Genomic DNA, 18,515 nt, shown 5'->3' with positions numbered 1-18,515 from the left:
GCTGTAATAAATTTGTCCACTCCATCCCCTTTGGGCTGTGCAGGGTACAGCTCCAAATGTAGCAAACTGACAACACTTCAAGTATACCCAGGAGTGCTTTGGGCACTATATCAGAGAGCCCTCGGGAAGCCACGCCACTGAGTCAAATTTTAAAAAGTCCCAAACAAGCAAAGAAATGTTGTGCAGAATCATCTGCGTATCCCTTTGCTTTATTTTTCTTGATCACTGGCTGTTGTCCATTGGTTCATGCTGCCCCAATCCTTGACCAATAGGGAAATACATTCTGGCACAGAAATGAACTCCTCCCAGAAGCTGTCCTTCTCACATAACTGGATTCTCAAGAAACCTGGCTACACTTCCAAACAACTGAGATGAGTTTTGGATTTTAGTTAGAGGGAGCTAGGTGACACGGTGGGTCAGTGGAAGCCAAGGTTTAAATCTTCCTGATGTCAACAGTTAAATCAATTTGAAAGTCTTAGCGTAGTACTTAGCCCTTAACCTAGTACTGCATCACAAAATCACATAGGATTGACTCTCATTAGCAGACTTCTAAGAGAAGTTTAGGAATAGAATATCAGGGAATTCTGCATGTCAAGACTAAAGCTATGTCTATACATGGAAGCTAGGAGTGCAATTCCCAACTTGCATAGACATACTCATGCTAGTTCCTATCAAGGTAGTGCGCCAAAATTTGTAGTGTAACCACAGGAGCATGGGCTAACCGCCCTGAGTACGTACCCACATGGTCCATGTAGGAGGCTGTACCACTTTAATGATACCATTTTCAAACCAATGTAGTTAAAGCAATGCAAAAGCTGTGTGTAGACAAGCCCTTCTATCATTTTAAAGCTGGTCATATCCATTTAGATGCCACCTCTACATTTTCAGATGCAAGCTAAGCCAATATAAACCAGGTTTCAATCAATTTTAGAATGTCCAGGCACAAAGCTGCACTGGTTTAACTAGACTGGTTTAAAATCACACCTTATACTAAGCTTCCTTTTTTGGCCAAATATCACAAGATGGCCTGGTCTACACACCGTATTGCACCCCTTTGACTAAAACTGCTCTACACATTGATTCAGTTAAACAGCGTACATCAAGTTTATATACAACTGGTTTATATCAACTTGCATTCATACATAAGAGCACCTGGTGCCAAATTCTGCTTTGGGGACATCCATGTACAGGGGGGAACTCCACTGGAGGCAATGGAGTTGGGTATAAAAGAGGCACAAAAGGGGAATCTAACCCGTTAACTGTTTTCCTGGAACTTCCCTCCGGCATCAGAGCAAAACCAGGTCATGTTTCTCCTGATGGGGAGGGTGTGCGCCTTTAAGACCCTGTGCGCCAGCAAAAAGGACCTCTTTTGTTGAATGGAAACACACAGGGCTACTCCCCCCTAACTCTGCTCAGCCTGGCTCCTTCTGTTTGTGGCAGTTTTCAGCATCTAAGATTTTTCGGGGAAGGGGGAAGGAAAGAGACATAGCTAAGGAGAGGGCCGTTGCCCCTACACCCCATGGATCCTTTAGGGAGGAGACTGCCCTATAGCAGAACAAACTCCTTTCTTTTTTCCCCTGACTGTACAGGAAGGGAGCAGAGCGAGTGGCATGCATTTGTGTGGAAGGCAAATCCCCAGTGCATTCAGCCCAAGCACATCCATTAATGCACATTATGTGGACTAGTTAGGGGGGAGGGGTAGAGATCCAGAGGCGGGGCAGGCACAGAGGGAAGGGAGAGGCCTTGCATGAAAGGCAAAGAAAGGGAGTGTGATGGAGGCAGACAGAGAAGGACAGGAGCTGGGGTTCCCAGCTCCCCGGCAGCACCATTCAGTGCAGAGCCCTGCTTCGCTAACTGTTGCATTGCTTCATCCCCCTGCTCCCACGGGCTGTTTAGAAATAGCCCTGGGCTACAGCTGTTGACCTTCGTGCCCTAATAAAAAAGGTGCATTTAGATTGAAAGGGGAGAAACGTCCCTTCACCCCCAGCTGAGGCAGCTCAGGGAGAACAGCACTCCCTAGAAGATGCCCTCCAGGATGCCAGGGCGGAAAGGCACCATCTCACCAGCATCCCAGCTCGAGACAGGGAAAGGGCCCCAGCTTGGTCCTGGGGGAAGCGTGAGCCCTGTGCAGAAAAGAGTCACCTGGTCAAAACACCTGCGAAGGCGAGGATGGCCATGCCCTCGCTGGGAGCAAGCGAAGCCGACTAAGGGCTCTAGGTCTGGGGAAGCACTGAGTGATTCTGCCCATCAACAGCTGCTCACGCCCCCTTTCTCCCCCCCGCACTCTGTCTGTCTCTGTCCATCTGTCTGCAGCTCCGCCCTCGGCATGCTTTAATTACATTTTAAATTCAAATCTGCTGCTATTTGATCCGCTGGGTGTATTTATAGCTCCGCTCAAGCTGGCTGTGTGGATAAGGCAGGTTGGGCAGGTTGCTGTGACATGTGGGGCAGGATGGGATTGCTCACTCGCTTTCCTTCTTTTCCTCCTCCTCATCGGATTATTTTGCAGCAGGTCCCATGTACCCTCCCTCCCTCCCTCACACACACACTGGCTCTCTCTTAGGTTGCTTTTGTTTTTATTGTATTATTCTCTTGTGCAACAGGGGGCAGGAGAAACTAAGGGTGGCCTTGATTTTTCTCTTTAGCATTTTAAACACACACACACAGTGTTTGGGGTAGAGAGAGAGAGAGAGAGAGAGAGAGAGATCTGGTCCTTGGTCCTGTGAGTTGCTACCTCTACATGCCTGAGCCAGCAGACAAAGCAAGCACGGATGAAGTTGGTACGGTTACCCCGGGGCTTGCTGTTTCCTCCTTGGGTCAGACGAATCTCAGAGACTCCCCTGCCCCCTGTCCGCTACTGAGCTGAAAATCCACCTCTGGGATTTAACCTGCTGCTCTTGAATTTCCTCCTCTCCTGCCTGTCTCACTCTGCTTCTTCCACCCACCTTCCCCCCTCTTCAACACTCCCTGGACCAGAGCTGGATTCTGATGGAACTGTCAAGATGTTCATGTCCAGAATCCTGGATTTTCAGAAGACAAGATATGCCAGGTAAAGCCAAGTGGCTGTGTTCTTAATTCCTGTAGCTGAACCATTTTGCATTGTGTTTTGAAACCCTCCCAACCTCTGCCCTTCCCTAGAGGAAGCCGGGAGTGAATTCCAGGGTGGTGCTTGCAGGACAGAGTGAATAAAGCTGACAGTGGGGTTTGAAAGATGTGGAGCTCCTCCGAGCACAGGGCACCTGCAGGGCTGATATTCTTGCTTTGTTTTCCTGGTATAACAACAATCCTTTGCACTTTCATAGCACCTCTGCAGACCTGAATGAATTCAGGCTCACAATGCCCCTGGGAGATAAGTATTACTAGCCCCATTTCATTAATGGAAAAACTCAGGCAAATGTGGCCACTGATTTTGGGCTGTTTCAATATTTGGGTGTCCTTCTTGGGACACTTTGACACAGGGTCATCCTTTGGAGTTGTGGGTGCTCAGCACCTCTGAAAAATCAGCCCCCTACAAGGGGTAGTAACTTGTTTTAATGGCTCAGGTGTGTTGGGATCCATTATAGTGGCACCTGCTTAAGAGGATACCTGATGAATGGATAGTCCTGGTCAAGGGATGCATATTCTATGCATCCAACCACTATACAATGAAACTTAGGGTATCACGCATGTTCAAGAAAGATGAATTCAGACTGGACTAGGTGCAGAGAAGGGGGACTAGGATGATCAGGGAACGAGAGAATCTATCTTTCAAGAGGCGGCAAAGAACTTGGCTTGTTGAGCCTACCAAAACAAAGGCTGGTTCTCTCAGAATACATTCAGGAGGAAAACACCAGGCAGCGAGAAGAGCTATTTAAGTTAAAGGACAATGTTGGCATAAGAACAAATGGGTACAAACTGGCCATGAATACTCCAAGATTGGAAATGAGAAGGTTTCTAACCATCAGAGTGAGATCCTTGAACAGCCTTCCACTAGGAGAGGTGAGGGCAAGGAACCTGACTACTTTTAAGGTGGAGCATGATACCTTTTTAAACAGGACAATATGGCGGGGATGCCTGTGCTAGCAGCGGACGGGACTCAATGACTCAGGAGATCCCTTCCAGTCCCATAATCCTGTGTAAAGTGCAACAGAAAATTATTGTCAGGCATCTTAGACAGAGGAAATGCAATGTACACCTGAATCGTGCATTTCAGGCTTGAAGATAGGCTTAGCGAGTCAAATGGAAAGTATAATAATTTATGTAGTATCATCTGTAGCCAGCCATAACGTGATGTTGCAATGGAAAGGCTCTGTGAGATGGTGTTTGAAAACAGAATTTCTGTAGTGAATTCTGTGCTGGGGAAAGGCGTCAAACAGATCATAGCCCTTTAGACTGAGTCCTTTATGCACAGGACAGGGACCCAGGGGCAAGAGCTGTGCAAGGTTCCCTGAACACCGCTCCTTAGTCTGTATGTCTTAGCCCTGACCTGGATGAAGCACCTAGAGTACAGTTCAGTCTCTGTATCTGTTCAGTCCTTAGCCTCTCTCCCAGCTGCTAATGCCAATTCTTGTGGTGGGAGTGGTTTCTGTGATGTGGAGAAAGAGCTGCTGAGTTGACAGATTCCAAATGGTTATCAGATTTCTATTGAAAAGCAGCTTTCCTAGTCCGTTTGTCTTAGGAACTGAGTTTGAAGCTGATATACACAAATCCTGAATGAAGACTCACTTCTCATTCTTCAGATGCCCATTTAAATACCATGTGTTCCTACTGAAGAACCCTTTTGCAATTGTACTGGTCTCCCTATATACGTGTGGGAAAATGGGTGAGTTACAGGGCAATTGTGGGCAATGCTTTGTAACCTTGTCCAGGACAGATCCTTTTTTAATAACCAAGAGAATGCAGAAGTTTTTTGTTTTGTTTTTACAAAGTGCAATAGGAAAGTGATCAGATCAATTAAATGATGTAGATTTTCTGGGCACCGAACCAAAGTACATTTTGGAAGCCACTGGAGCGAGCCCTCTTTAGAAAGTCCCTCTCTGTCCAGTTAGAGAAACTGATCTGCTAGATGTAACTGAATGCACTTTTTGTGCAACAAGTGTTGCATGTTGAATACGTTGCTAAGAGCCCATTGTTAGGACTGGAATAGTGGGGGATGTGAGTAGAAATGAGGCTTACTCACTGAAAATAGGTGCAAGGCTCCTCTCTGTCTTCTCTTTGTCTTCGCTGGGATGCAGAGACTGGATTTGGGAACTGAGGAATCAGACCAAATGAGCAGCATTGTACTTCTTTGCATGTTAAGATGAAGCTTCTCCCACATGTAACCTAAGGACCAGGCTTTTGTTTTTCAAAGTCTTTTTTGCTGAAGTCTTTTGATAGTTCTTCATGGAGCACAAAGGATAAAAAATATATCACAGCGACTAGCTGAGTGCTCGAACTGGGCAGTGCCGTGCCAAGCAGGAGATCTGAGTTTGATTGCCCGGCTTGGCAAGAGCTGGAAGGGCTGGGGACCAGAAAAGGGAAGCCTTGTACTTCAGGGATTTAAGGGTAGTGACCACTCTCAGTATATTGATTGGTGTTGAAAGGGAGGTCTCCAGCCATTGCTCCTTGGCTGGGAGTTAGAATCTGAGTTGGGGGATTTATGGAGAAGGCGTCTTAAAGTGCAAAAAGGGCCAAATTATACCTCCCCACCATGTGTATCTCAATGGGAGGAGAGTGACCTCACAGAGTTTCCTTGAATTTTTCCCCAGGATGATCGTGGAGGAAGCAAGAGATGCAGCTTCCCAGTCCCAGGGATGGGAATTGCTCTTTCCTCAGAGGGCCAGCCCCTCTGCAGCTCTTTTGTCCCCCAGCCCCTCCTTGCGGCATGGCTCCGGTTGGGGCTATTGTGCCCTCGGACTGGCTACCCACATGTGCAGACCTGGAGGCTGAGTTACCAGTGCTTCAAGCAGCTATCCATTGTTCATGGAAGAAAGATGCCATGGAGAGCGTCTGCTCCCTTGTACATCTCGTTCCTTCTGCTGCGTGGTTGGGGGATGGGAGGAGCATGCTAAGGAATCAGGATCCACCGGGTTCTGCTACCTTGTCCTTGTATAAGCAACGGGCAGCCTGGGGCCCAAAGAGTGACGGGTGCGGATCCTTTGAAAACCCTTGCTATGCCGGACCCACACATTATAAACGAGATTATACCTTCACACACACAGGTAGTTCATAAGCTCCCGCTGCCATATCAAGGTAGCAGGGGACATGCCACGTTTTCCACCATCAACAGGTGTACAGTATACAGCTTCAGGCTGTGTGCCAGAGAGGAGCATTGTGAAACAGGGAGGAAAGTTTCCCAGGAACCTGAGAGTGAAGCCAGCAGGGAAATGCGCTTGCTGTGCATTTGAAAAGGAAGCAGAATCTCCATCCCCTGACAGGTAGCCATCTGCAGGAGCATGCCACCAGCTTCAGCATTTCACTGTCACTTTTGCTTTTGCCACATGGCAAAGGTACGTCCTTATCAAGTCTGATCCTGGGAGGTGCTGAGAGGCATCAACTCCTCTGAAGTCAATGAGAACCGAGGGGACTCAGCCTGCAGGATCGGTCCCTTGACTTGTGAAGTTTATCTACAGCGTAGCAGAGATGAAGCCCCAGGAGGAATGGGGTCAGATGTCCATGACCTAGAAAGTGACACCAGGCTGGTTCCCTTTGTTGGGCTCTTGGACTTCTTCCCCATAATCTTTTCTGCACCAGGCATGACAGCTGTGGTGCCAGGCTTCTCCGGCAGCTTTCCCGTTTCTCCGGCCAAATGCCTTGGCCGTAAGCAGCCAGAGCTTGACACCTTGTGTGATTAGCTGGGAGCTGGGTTTGGAGCAGGCCAAGCACCACTGTAAGATAAAGCATGTACACCCGAATGGGAAGCATGCTGTAGTGGCACACGGAAGCTCAGCACAGGGAATTACCCTTAACGGCCAGATTCTGCCACCCTTAAAGGATTGGAAAACGTGTCTTATAGTGAAAAACTCAAGCAGCTCCATCTGTTTGGCTTAACAAAGAGAGGTTAAGGGGTGACTTGATCCCAGTCGATAAGTAGCTACATGGAGAACGGAAATTTGATAATGGGCTCTTCAGTCGAGCAGACAAAGATCCAATGGCTGGAAGCTAAAGCTAGATCCATTTAGATTAGAAATAAGGTGCCGTTTTTTTAACCGTCTGTGTAATTAACAGTTGGAACAGTTTAGCAAGGGGTGTGGCGGATTCTCCATCACTGGACGTTTTAAACTCAAGATTACATGTTTTTTTTTAAAAGATATGCTCTAGTTCAAACTGGAATTAACTCAGGGAAGTCTGATGGCCTCTGTTGATGATCACAGTGGTCCCTTCAGACTTGATAATCTATTAATCTTGTTCCATATGCAAGCCCATTGATTGCAACGGGACCATTCCTGAAGTAAGACACCACTTACTCAGCACAAGTAACAGGGGCAGAATTGGGTCCTATGGTAGGGAGAAGAAGCCAAGAGTACCAGTCACAGGTCTGTGCCAGGACCAGTACACATGGGAGTGATGGGCAACTCATTGGCGTATCTGACTCAGGAAGGTAGAGAAATATGTGCAGGTATAGCTGGCCTCTCGGGAAGGCATTAGAGGCATCTTGACGCAGCTTGGAGGAGGGTGGGAAACTTTCCCTCTTGTGGAGTTGATTGGCCCCGGAAAATAGCATAAATTCATGATCTCATAAGAGGAATCTGGAACTGATTCTTTTTTGGTTTCTTTTTTTTTTTCTTTTCTGATTCAAGAGACCCAAGGAAGGAAGAGATTAATGTCAGATGGTAATCAATAAATGCACTGGAAAAATAGCCAGATGAAAGACCTAAGCAATGAGAATTAGATGAAAGAAAGCGATCAATGTGGGTGTGTTTTATGAACTGTCAGGGGGCAAGAATGTTGCCCAAGATTCATCCAGGGTTGGCTCACTTCTAAATGTTAAATGACTTCAGAAAGAGGGGGAGGATGGGAAGAAAGAAAGAATTTGAAGAAAGTATATAACAGTGGAGAAGAAACTGAATTTGATTCCATTCCATGAGCAAGAAAGCCCTTTATTTTCAGGTAGTGTCATTCAGCCAGATCATTCGTATAAACAGGCCCCTTAAAAAGCGTCTTCTGCTTTATTCCAATTTTCCACAAGAGCTGCCCCTTTGGCACTAGCATGTCAGGCCCCCGGACAATCTGACTGGAGGGCTCCCAAGGAAGGCTGAGCACTGTAGATTGAAAATGGCTCTCACAATACAATGGAAAACCAGCTTCAGTTTGAGACACTGCTTGTGGCCATGTGTGTGTGAGAGAGAAAGAGAGGGGGAGGGGGACTGCAAAAGCATCTCAACTGTAAAAACTTCCCCTCTGTCATTTGTAACTTGGTGCTGCTCCGTACTGCGTAACATCCATCTTTGAGAACAATCAGCTTCTACGCAAGGGGCCTGATTCAGCCATGACGTAAATGTCAGTGTCAGTTACACCCTAGGTGAAAGCAGATCAGATTCCACCCGCTTCATCTTACCACCTCCGCTGAGTTGCTTTTTCCTGCTACGCCCCCAGTCTGATACCTCGACGTATCAATTACACTTATTTTGCACACTCACTGAATGGCAAATAAGTGCGAGTTGCACTTCTTTGCCATTGACACTTGTTTCCCCAACTCATTTACCCCTCCGGCCACATCACTGCTTCATTTGACCCAGAGGCTGCAGCGGATGTCGCACCCGCTTCTTACACTGAGTTTGAGTGAGGTCCAAAGCCTTTGTTATTATTTATGAATGTTGTTGCCGATTTTCAGTAAAACCTGGATTCTTTTTACACAGCTAGGCCAAGGACAAGTCCTAGCTCCCCTCCCTTTGGGCACACAAAAGCACTTTCTTTACTTTGGTAATCAAGAAACAGAATGTAATGGAAACACGATAAAAAGCAACTTGAGTGCAGACTCTTTCAACAGATCTAGAGCACGGGTGCATGGGGGAACCGCATGCTGCAGATGGGCAGAATCATAGCAATTACCTAACACAGGTTCAAGATTTAATTTATTCAGGTAAAAGGCCCCAGATTTCATTCAGTTTGTCTGTTCTTGCCCTGGGCACGTAAGCACAGAATAACAATGAAAACAGAAGCTGCAATCAAAGATGCCAATTAAATTTCCCAACCAGGAAGCTATATTTGGAGGCAGGAGTGTTGGAACAATTTGTATAGTGGGGGTGCTCAGAGCCATTGAACCAAACTGTAAACCCTGTATATAATGGAAACCACTTCACACCCGGGGGTGCAGCAGCACCCCTATTTCCAGCACCTATGTTTGGAGATGAATCCTTAATATACTTAAGGGCCAAAATCTGCCCTCAGATATCCATTGGTACATGGACTTCACTAGGAATTGTGTAAAATGTATCTGAGCACAGAACTTGAACATATGTAGAATCTGCTGCCTAGCCAGGAAATGCACAGATCCGAGTATAGTGCATAATGACAAAGAGGTACAGGGATGGGTCAGAGAAGTACATGGATTCCATACAATAGGATGAAAAGAGAAAGGATGGGTCAGGCAGCACATGGGTAAATTTCACCTTTAGATTGCTTTGTTCAAATCCAGCCCAGCTCGGTGATGACTGAAAGTCCTTGTCATCCAGTGAAATGAGTTTGATGGGTTTCTGGCTCGTTCTTGCAGGATAGGTGCACATATCACAAACATAACCATTGTAATTGTCACATGTAGCACCAGGATGGGCTCTGAAGAATGAACTACCCTCATACCTCCAGAAGTAATCCCTCTAGGTCAGTGGGGAGGTAGCATGGGAGCTCTCTTTGGGTATCTTGCATTACCTCTGCCCATGTGTAATGGAGGCCTGCAACCTTAGTGCACCCCCTGGAGGCCCAGTGCAGCACCACCATTGCTTCTCAGCCTGTTTCTCTGAGTGAGGATTTTAGTAAGTCCAGTGAGGCTTGTCACTGCACTCCACCAGGGATCTAGTTTTATTCAGTCCGAAAAGGCAGAGCGTCACACACCTAGAACTGCTCCCCAGCATCTCTAGCTGAAGGAAGGAGGGGCTGAGTCAACCCTAATCATGTCCAAGAGGTCCCTTACCAGTGAGGCCTTCATGACCCGGAACCCTTTTCTGGAGTCAGGGGCCTCTTGTCACTAACCGGGGGAGGGTCTTTCTTCCAGGGTCCAGTTCCCCATGGAGGCCAAACCTCAGGACAGAATATAATTCCTCTTTTCCCAGGCCTTCTGCTGTTGCCTGGTGAAGACTTTCATGGGAGCTAGGTTTCTCTGAGATGTAGCATCCAGAGTCCCTTCCTTTCAGAAACTCTCCCCCCAGAAGCATTCTTTCTTGGTTTCCTTTGCCTGTGGGCCCCCCCACCAGCTTCCCCTGAGAAGCCTTCTCTGTATGTTCTGGGAACTGTTCCTCTTCCCAGCAGCCTCTGTTTCTCTAGCATAGGCCTCCCTGTGCATAGCTTCCATTTATCTTGCCTAGGTGCTTCCCTGCCTAATTTCCTGCCTCCCAGCAGCTCAAAGAGTGAGCTAGTCATAGGTGAACCTGAGCTACCTCATTCCTCCTTGTGGAGCCACTCAGAGGTCGGCTGGGCCCCGGGCCCACTCAGAGGACCAGCTATTCTCAGGCTCAATAGGTATGTCTGATCTAGGAAAAACAGAGGCTATCAGTCCCTAGCATATCTATATCACACCTTTTACCAATACTAAAAGAAGAGACCCAAAACTCCATAATTAGCACAGTAAGACCAGAAATGGTTGGGAAATGAAGTATGAGGTTAAGCGAGATCCAAAACGTGGAGAGAACAGTGCTGCCTGTCCTACGTCTGGAGTCTCTTTCTTTGTCGAACCGTGGTGGAACAACTGCTCTGCAGTCAGACTCATTCATTTTGCTTGAACTGCAGGGGGTCTGGCAAGTTTTGTCCCAGGCTGCCTAGCAAATAAATCTTGATATGTCTGAGTATGTGCGGTTGGCTTACACCGGCTCAGACGTGCCCTCCGAGGGACCTTAGATGCCTTGCACAGCTGTTTTCTTTTTTTCCCCTTAACCCGTGTCGGACAAAACTATGCGAATGAAATGCTTTAAAAATTGATGTGGTTCATTGCACCGAGTACAGAGCTGCTCGAAAGATTAATAACACCAAGTGCTTATCGGAGCCACACCTGTGTCTCCGCCTTCCCTTCCCAGGGCGAGATTCTGCCTCTATGTGGACCATAAGCAATCCCACTGAAATCAATGGGGCTACTTGCAGAGTAAGGTGCTGTGAGAGGCTGGGCTGCTCCTTTAAGGACAAGCGGCCAGGGAGCCCTGTTGCATTAACAGATCCAGGTGGGAAAGGATCAGGTGATCCTTACAAAGGGCTCAGCGTGAGAGGGCTCAGTTGGAGGAGAGCGGCAAGAGGGAGGTTGGCTTCTGGGACTAGCCCTGGAGCAGAGAGTGGTGCAGAGTGCAAGGCCTCTGGGCCCCCGCTGCCTGGGTTGGGGACAGGGGTAGCTTTGTTCTGTGTTATTTTGTGAGCTTCCCTTTGAATTAATAAACCATGCCCCGAGGGAAGGCCTGAAAGAGACTTGGATGTGATATTAGCTCATCCCTGGGCTGGGGAGACAGGCTGGCACTCAGCAGCTTCCAGGCAGTAGTTTATGCGAAATGGCCCATAGTAACAAACCCCTGATGAAAGCAAAGAGCAGTCTGGTCTCACTGAGTAAGTAACTCTAGCAGAGTTCATTTGTGCCTCAATTTTGGCTCAAGAGCAAACAAAGTATCATCTTAATATACAATGCATCCTCTCTGGGGAGTATGTCCTGTCCTGGGGAGCTGGACTCAAGCCTCCAAAGGGTCCGTTCTATCTCTAACAGCAGACTTGGACCCATTGGCGCTGCACAGTCCCCATGTAACTCCCCTGCACTGACTGATACAATGCACAAGGAATTACAAAACTGTTGGCCAATGGGGGATGCCCATGAGTGAGGAGACAGAATTTTCCCAGGAGTTGCTAGACTATGAAACGGAGCCCTGCAAGAGATAAGAATGACAGCAGGCCTCACTGAGCTTACAGCTAAATGTAAAACTTGTGTCCCTGACTCGGCTGTCACTCAGTAATTTCAACACGCACACACAAGGAAACAAACTAAAATCTATGAACTAAATACTTCTCCAGACAGGAAAGAGAAAGGGTGTTATTTTTATTTGGAATTCTTGCCAGGTGTTCAGCTCCAACAGCAAAAGGGGTGTCATATAAGGACCCAGATGGCTAGATAAAAAGGCGATCACAATGTGGATCAGAGTCTGAGTGACCACAGGGAACGTGATATAACAAACAAATGGTGCAACCCAGAGTTTGTGTTTCACCAGAGCCAAGTGGAACTTGAACCTTAAGATGTTCACGTTCTGTTCAAAATCTAGAGCCGGCTATTTCTGAATGCGACACAATGTGAGGCCCCCCGATAAAGAAATTGGCATATTCTGCATCAGTTAATTAGCAGAGACGGGCCAGAACCAAACCTCAGATCCAAGCATCCAAATGTCAGGAAAGTTTGGATCCAAAGTTCACTGCTCAGGCTCATCTCTGGAAATTAAAGGATTTTATGCTTGGACTGACAGAGAGGATCAGATGGAGAAATGATAGGATAACGAGTCTTGTAGATAAGGGAGAAGCTGTGGATGTGGTATACCTAGACTTTAGTAAGGCATTTGATACAGTCTCGCATGATATTCTTATGGATAAACTAGGCAAATACAATTTAGATGGGGCTACTATAAGGTGGGTGCATAACTGGCTGGATAACCGTACTCAGAGAGTTGTTATTAATGGTTCCCAATCCTGCTGGAAAGGTATAACAAGTGGGGTTCCGCAGGGGTCTGTTTTGAGACCAGCTCTGTTCAATATCTTCATTAACGACTTAGATATTGGCATAGAAAGTACGCTTATTAAGTTTGCAGATGATACCAAACTGGGAGGGATTGCAACTGCTTTGGAGGACAGGGTCATAATTCAAAATGATCTGGACAAATTGGAGAAATGGTCTGAGGTAAACAGGATGAAGTTTAACAAAGACAAATGCAAAGTGCTCCACTTAAGAAGGAAAAATCAGTTTCACACATACAGAGACTGTCTAGGAAGGAGTACGGCAGAAAGGGATCTAGGGGTTATAGTGGACCACAAGCTAAATATGAGTCAACAGTGTGATGCTGTTGCAAAAAAAGCAAACAAGATTCTGCGATGTATTAACAGGTGTGTTGTGAGCAAGACACGAGAAGTCATTCTTCCGCTCTACTCTGCGCTGATTAGGCCTCAACTGGAGTATTGTGTCCAGTTCTGGGCATCGCATTTCAAGAAAGATGTGGAGAAATTGGAGAGGGTCCAGAGAAGAGCAACAAGAATGATTAAAAGTCTTGAGAACATGACTTATGAAGGAAGGCTGAAAGAATTGGGTTTGTTTAGTTTGGAAAAGAGAAGACTGAGAGGGGACATGATAGCAGTTTTCAGGTATCTAAAAGGGTGTCATAAGGAGGAGGGAGAAAACGTGTTCATCTTAGCCTCTAAGGATAGAACAAGAAGCAATGGGCTTAAACTGCAGCAAGGGAGGTTTAAGTTGGACATTAGGAAAAAGTTCCTAACTGTCAGGGTGGTTAAACACTGGAATAAATTGCCTAGGGAGGTTGTGGAATCTCCATCTCTGGAGATATTTAAGAGTAGGTTAGATAAATGTCTATCAGGGATGATCTAGACAGTATTTGGTCCTGCCATGAGGGCAGGGGACTGGACTCAATTACCTCTCGTGGTCCCTTCCAGTCCTAGAATCTATTAAATTTAAATCATTATCTTCATTCTTGACTGGCTACACTGCACTGCCCATCTCTAGTAAAGAACGTTAGCTGAGAAAACCTAACATTAATGATGGTCAAACTGTTACCAACAACATGCATTAAAAGCACAGCTAGTGAGTAGTCTGCAAACCAGTCATGATCTTCAGATGTTTTGGTTGTTCATAAATATTCACTGAATAATCTGGATAGCTTATTATTATTATTATTTATATTGCAGTAGCATCTAAAAACCCCAGGGCCCTGTTGCACAAGAAGCTATGCATATGTATAAGGAGAGGCAGTCTCTACTCAAAAAGCTTATTATTTAAACTACAGAGTAGAAGTGACTTGCCCAAGGTCAGATGGTATCTCAGCAGCAGCGCTGGGACTAGAACCAAGGTTACCTGACTGCTAGGCCAAGGCCACTAGACCATACTACCTCCCACAAGGTGTTTGTTTCGACGATACACCAAAGCAGCCTGGAGCGTCTGACAGCTAAAGAGAATGGCATGTGCTTATTTAGGGACTTTGAAATAGATGCTGTGCCTGTGGGTGCTTTGCAGAGTTTTGTGGATCCATTAACAGCCTGGACCGAGAGTGTTAAACAGGGCAAGGTGTCTGTTACACACTTTATTGAGGTGATGGGCCAGATTCTCTGATCCAGAAGAGCTGTGCTCTCTGGGTAAACATGGCAGTGAGGCGTAGATGTATGTTCAGACCATCTTTGTAGTCCCTATATCCTGTGGCTAGCTCAGACTAGTCCCTGATATTAGAGCAGTGCGAAAACTGCTCAAACTTATTCCCAGTACCCCATGACTCCCGGGAGCCATTCCAGCAGCCATTGTTGGTGTTCAGGTTGCTCCAGCCTTATCCCCTTTACTCCTGTCATGTCCTTCATGCCAGAAACTGCAATGAGAGTCGCATAATGCCATTAGGCCGGCACTTTGCCATGTAGGGATTCTCTTTGCATTAGGGTAGCCAGCTCAGATGGCTTTCCGGCTGCCAGAGAGGCACATACTAAACAGAGTAACGGTCAGAATTTCTCACAGTAACTACCTCTATAATACTACCTTCGTTTCTAGTATCTGAGCACGTAGTATTGTATTTGCTCCCTGACTGGTTGACCGAAACATTTTAAACACGCAAATAACAAATAATGCACGTTGGGGGCATTCTTGCTAAAATTTTCAAAACCCTTGGGATTTGCAAGCGTTTTTGTGAATAAGCAACTGTTGTCAGAAAGCTCACAAATAGCGACTGCAATGAGCAGCAATTTAATCTCCAAACATGTTCACTAATCCATTGCTTTAAAAAATGATTTGCTATTATCCCAGTATCGGGAACTGTCATGTAAGAGTTTGAGTTATCATAGAAATAAATGCTATAAAATGTTCTGGAAAAATATATATCTACAGATTTGGCAGGGATCTTCAAAGGCACGTTACTCGGCAGGATAGGTATTAGTTATTGTATTTCAGAGGGGTTAGGGTACCTACCCACTCACTAAATCCCAGCCTTCTATATATAGATTTGTGTGTGTGTGTGTGTACATTGTATGTGTAGGGTTGCCAACTTTCTAGTCGCACAAAAATGAACACCCTAGCCCTGCCTCTTCCCCTTCCCCACCCCTTCTCCAAGCCCGCCCCTCCCCGCTCACTACATTTCCCCTCCCTGGCTGGCTCGCTCTCCCCCACCCTCACTCACTGGGCTGGGGCGGGGGGTTGGGATGAGGTGGGGGAGTGAGGGCTCTTACTAGGGGTGCGGGCTCCAGGGAGGGGCCAGAAATGAGAGGTTCATGGTGCGGGTGGGGGCTCCAGGCTGGGCTAGAGACTTGCGGTGTGGGAGGGGGTGAGGGCTCCTGCTGGGGGTGGGGATGAGGGGTTGGGATGCAGGAGGGGGCTCCAGGCTGCGGGGTGGGTCTGAGGGATTTGGAGTGCGGAAGGGGGCTGTGGGTTGAGGCAGGGGGTTGGGATGTGGGAGGGGGTGAGGGCTCTGGGCTGGGGCTGAGGATGAGGGGTTTGGGGTGAAGGAGGGGGCTCCAGGTTTGGGGGGGGGCTCAGGGCTGGGGCAGGGGGTTGGGGCTCGGGGTTGGGACGGGGGCTTACCTCGGGCTGTTCCCGGTCAGCGGTGCAGCGGGGGGCGGGGCTAAGGCAGGCTGACTGCCTGTCCTGGCACCCAGTGGTGCAGGAACATTTTTAGTAGTGGGGGTGCTGAAAGCCAGCCTCCTTAACCCTGTCTGCCCTCCACCCCCGAGGCTGGGAGCAGGGCTGTGTCTCTGGGAGGGGAGGGGAGAGAACATGTACAGAGGTAAGGGGGCTGAGGCCACAGCTGGGAGTAGGCGTGGGGCGAGGAGCAGAGCCCCAGCCGTGTGGCCAGGCGCGGGGCCCCCGGCATGGGGCAGCAGCCGGGGCCCCAGGAGCAGAGCCCCGGGAACGGAGGCCTGGGAGCGGGGGTAGGGCCAGCTTGGGGTCCCCGGGCCACCGTCTGGGACCCGAGCTCCCCTCCCTCCCCCACAGGTGAAGTGAGGGGTTGGGGAGTGGAGGGCCGGGAGCAGGGCATAGGTGCGGGAAGCACCCCCCGTACCCCTACTTCCCGCGCCTATGCTGGCACCGCGCTGCACACGCCCTAGAAGCAGCAAACAGCCAGCAGGTCCGGGTTCTAGGCTGGGGGGCCAGAGACTCCACTCACTGCTTTTGCTCGCAGGCATCGCTCCCCCACTTCCCGGCTAATGGGAGTGCGGAGTGGTGGCTCGGGGCAGGGGCAGTGCGCGGAGCCCCGTGGCCCCCCTGCATAGGAGCCAGACCTGCTGGCTGCTTCTGGGGTGCAGTGTGGTGCCAGCCAGGACATGTAGGGACTAGACTGCCTTAGCACCACTGACTGGACTTTTAACGGTCTGGTTGGCAGTGCTGACCAGAGCAGCCAGGGTCCCTTTTTGATCAGGTGTTCTGGTCGAAAACCGGACACCTGGTCACCCTATGTATGTGGTTGTGTATATGTGTATATGTATTGTTGCTTCCTGGGCCTGAGCAATTAGCCATTACTCAGGGCCTGGCAGGGTTGTTTCTGTTAGAGAGAAAAATCAGTAATGTGAGTCAGGTATAGTCTTGGTTTATGATTTTGTTTATGTACAAAGAATGTACACAAAGTCCTATTTCCCTGAACACAGTCAAAACAAAGAACAGCAGACAGCTTCCTTGCTCAGAAATCCCCCTGGGTGCCACTCCAGCAAGCTCTGTGCTCAAGAAGTTCTGTCTCTCTGCTTCCTTTCTGGGTCACACTCACGCCACTCCTCCTGCCTTTCTCTCGCTCTGAGAGACACCGCCTAAAACCAATCACATAGGCCCTGAATTTGGAACCAGGGAAACCCCTCAATCCACTCCGTTTAGTCTGACTCGCCATATGGCCTAGTCCTTGGGCAGTAGACCCCTGCTGCTTTTAGTGCTTGAACTGCTCTGGTTGAGCCTGAAAGAGTGTTTGTCTTTGGACCCAAGACTCACCATTCAGTTTCCTAGCATCCTTTTGCATAAATACACATTGTGTGTGTTATTGTGTTATTGTTTAACATTTATATTGTAGTAGCACCCACAGGCCCCAGTCAGGGTTGGGATCCCACTGTGCTAGGCTATGTATAAACACATGAAAATACGCAGCACCAGCCCTGAAACATGTGCCATATAGGAAGATAACGAGCCTTTTGTGTTTCCATTTTTCGGACTCACTCTGCTCCCTCCGGAAAGTTGCCAGTCCCTTTTGTTACACTAAAACAGCACAGAGAGAGAATGCTTTGTTCCCTCACACCCACCTTCCCAACACACCCCCACTCTGCCCTTGTGCGTGATGCTTCCATCTGAAATGCATGCTGGAATCAGTCCAAAAGCTGAAAGAGGAAAGTGGTTAGCAGGTTGAATTCCACCCAGGGGAAACGGATTGTAAAACCAAGAACAGATTTAGTGTCTTTTTTCCTCCCAGCATGGAGGGCAAAGGAGGACGGAAGTTGTATTTAAAGTGTAGGACACACAAGGCTGAACTTTCCGAACCTGGATTGCCATATGTGCGTGTAGGAGCTGGGAAAGGAGCACCCAGATGCAGAGAAGCGGGCACTGAGTACAACACGTACAGATATGTAGGCATGTGTGGGTGTTTCTGCAGATGGCAGAACTGGATGGGGTTAGAATTACAGTTTGCATTTGTAAGTTTCAGTGGGAGAGCTTTCCCCGTAGCCTGGTAAGAAGGTAAACCAGGTATTTTAGAATGTTTATAGTACTGTACAGTCATTTGGTTTGGGCAAAACATGTTATTGTTCCTGCAGAGTTTGGGGTCTTGATCTAGGGGCTACAAACAGGTGTCCAAAGGTTGCACCCACCATGCCCTTCCCCTGTACCCAAATGGGAGACAATCTTTAATTTCATCCCCTGAGCTTTCAGACAGAGCAAACTGGTACTGACTGCCCCTCCCCCGGCCAACACCCAGCAGCCCTCCAGGTTCTTCGGAACTAATAAAGAGGATTATTCTTTAGCCTCTTCCCTGGCAATCATCCGTCACACTCACTCCAGAAATCATCATGGAATTGGCAAATAAATCCAGCCCCGATCAGCTCAGTGACAGCGTCTCATTACGAAGCAAGAGACAGAGAAAGTAATGGCCTCTGACAGATGATATCACCAATGCCAGGAAGTCCCTCTCAGCCCTTATTACAAGGGAGGTCCCTTATTG

At 48.0% G+C, this 18,515-nt stretch overlaps 1 protein-coding gene across 1 annotated transcript in view; it reads left to right on the top strand.

The window, feature by feature from the left end:
* The first annotated feature begins 2,380 nt into the window (after positions 1-2,380).
* MMD2 (monocyte to macrophage differentiation associated 2) overlaps positions 2,381-18,515 on the top strand; it is a 49,463-nt gene continuing 33,328 nt past the window's right edge. The window contains exon 1 of the mRNA XM_005289082.5: positions 2,381-3,049. Coding sequence (XP_005289139.1) covers positions 3,003-3,049 — 47 coding nt within the window. The 5' untranslated portion in view covers positions 2,381-3,002. The remainder of the gene's footprint in view (positions 3,050-18,515) is intronic.

The sequence above is a fragment of the Chrysemys picta genome, chromosome 10 (assembly GCF_011386835.1).
Source record: "Chrysemys picta bellii isolate R12L10 chromosome 10, ASM1138683v2, whole genome shotgun sequence".
Classification (NCBI taxonomy): domain Eukaryota; kingdom Metazoa; phylum Chordata; order Testudines; family Emydidae; genus Chrysemys; species Chrysemys picta.
Note: the sequence above shows the minus strand (reverse complement) of the source record. Positions and strands in the feature narration are given on the sequence as shown.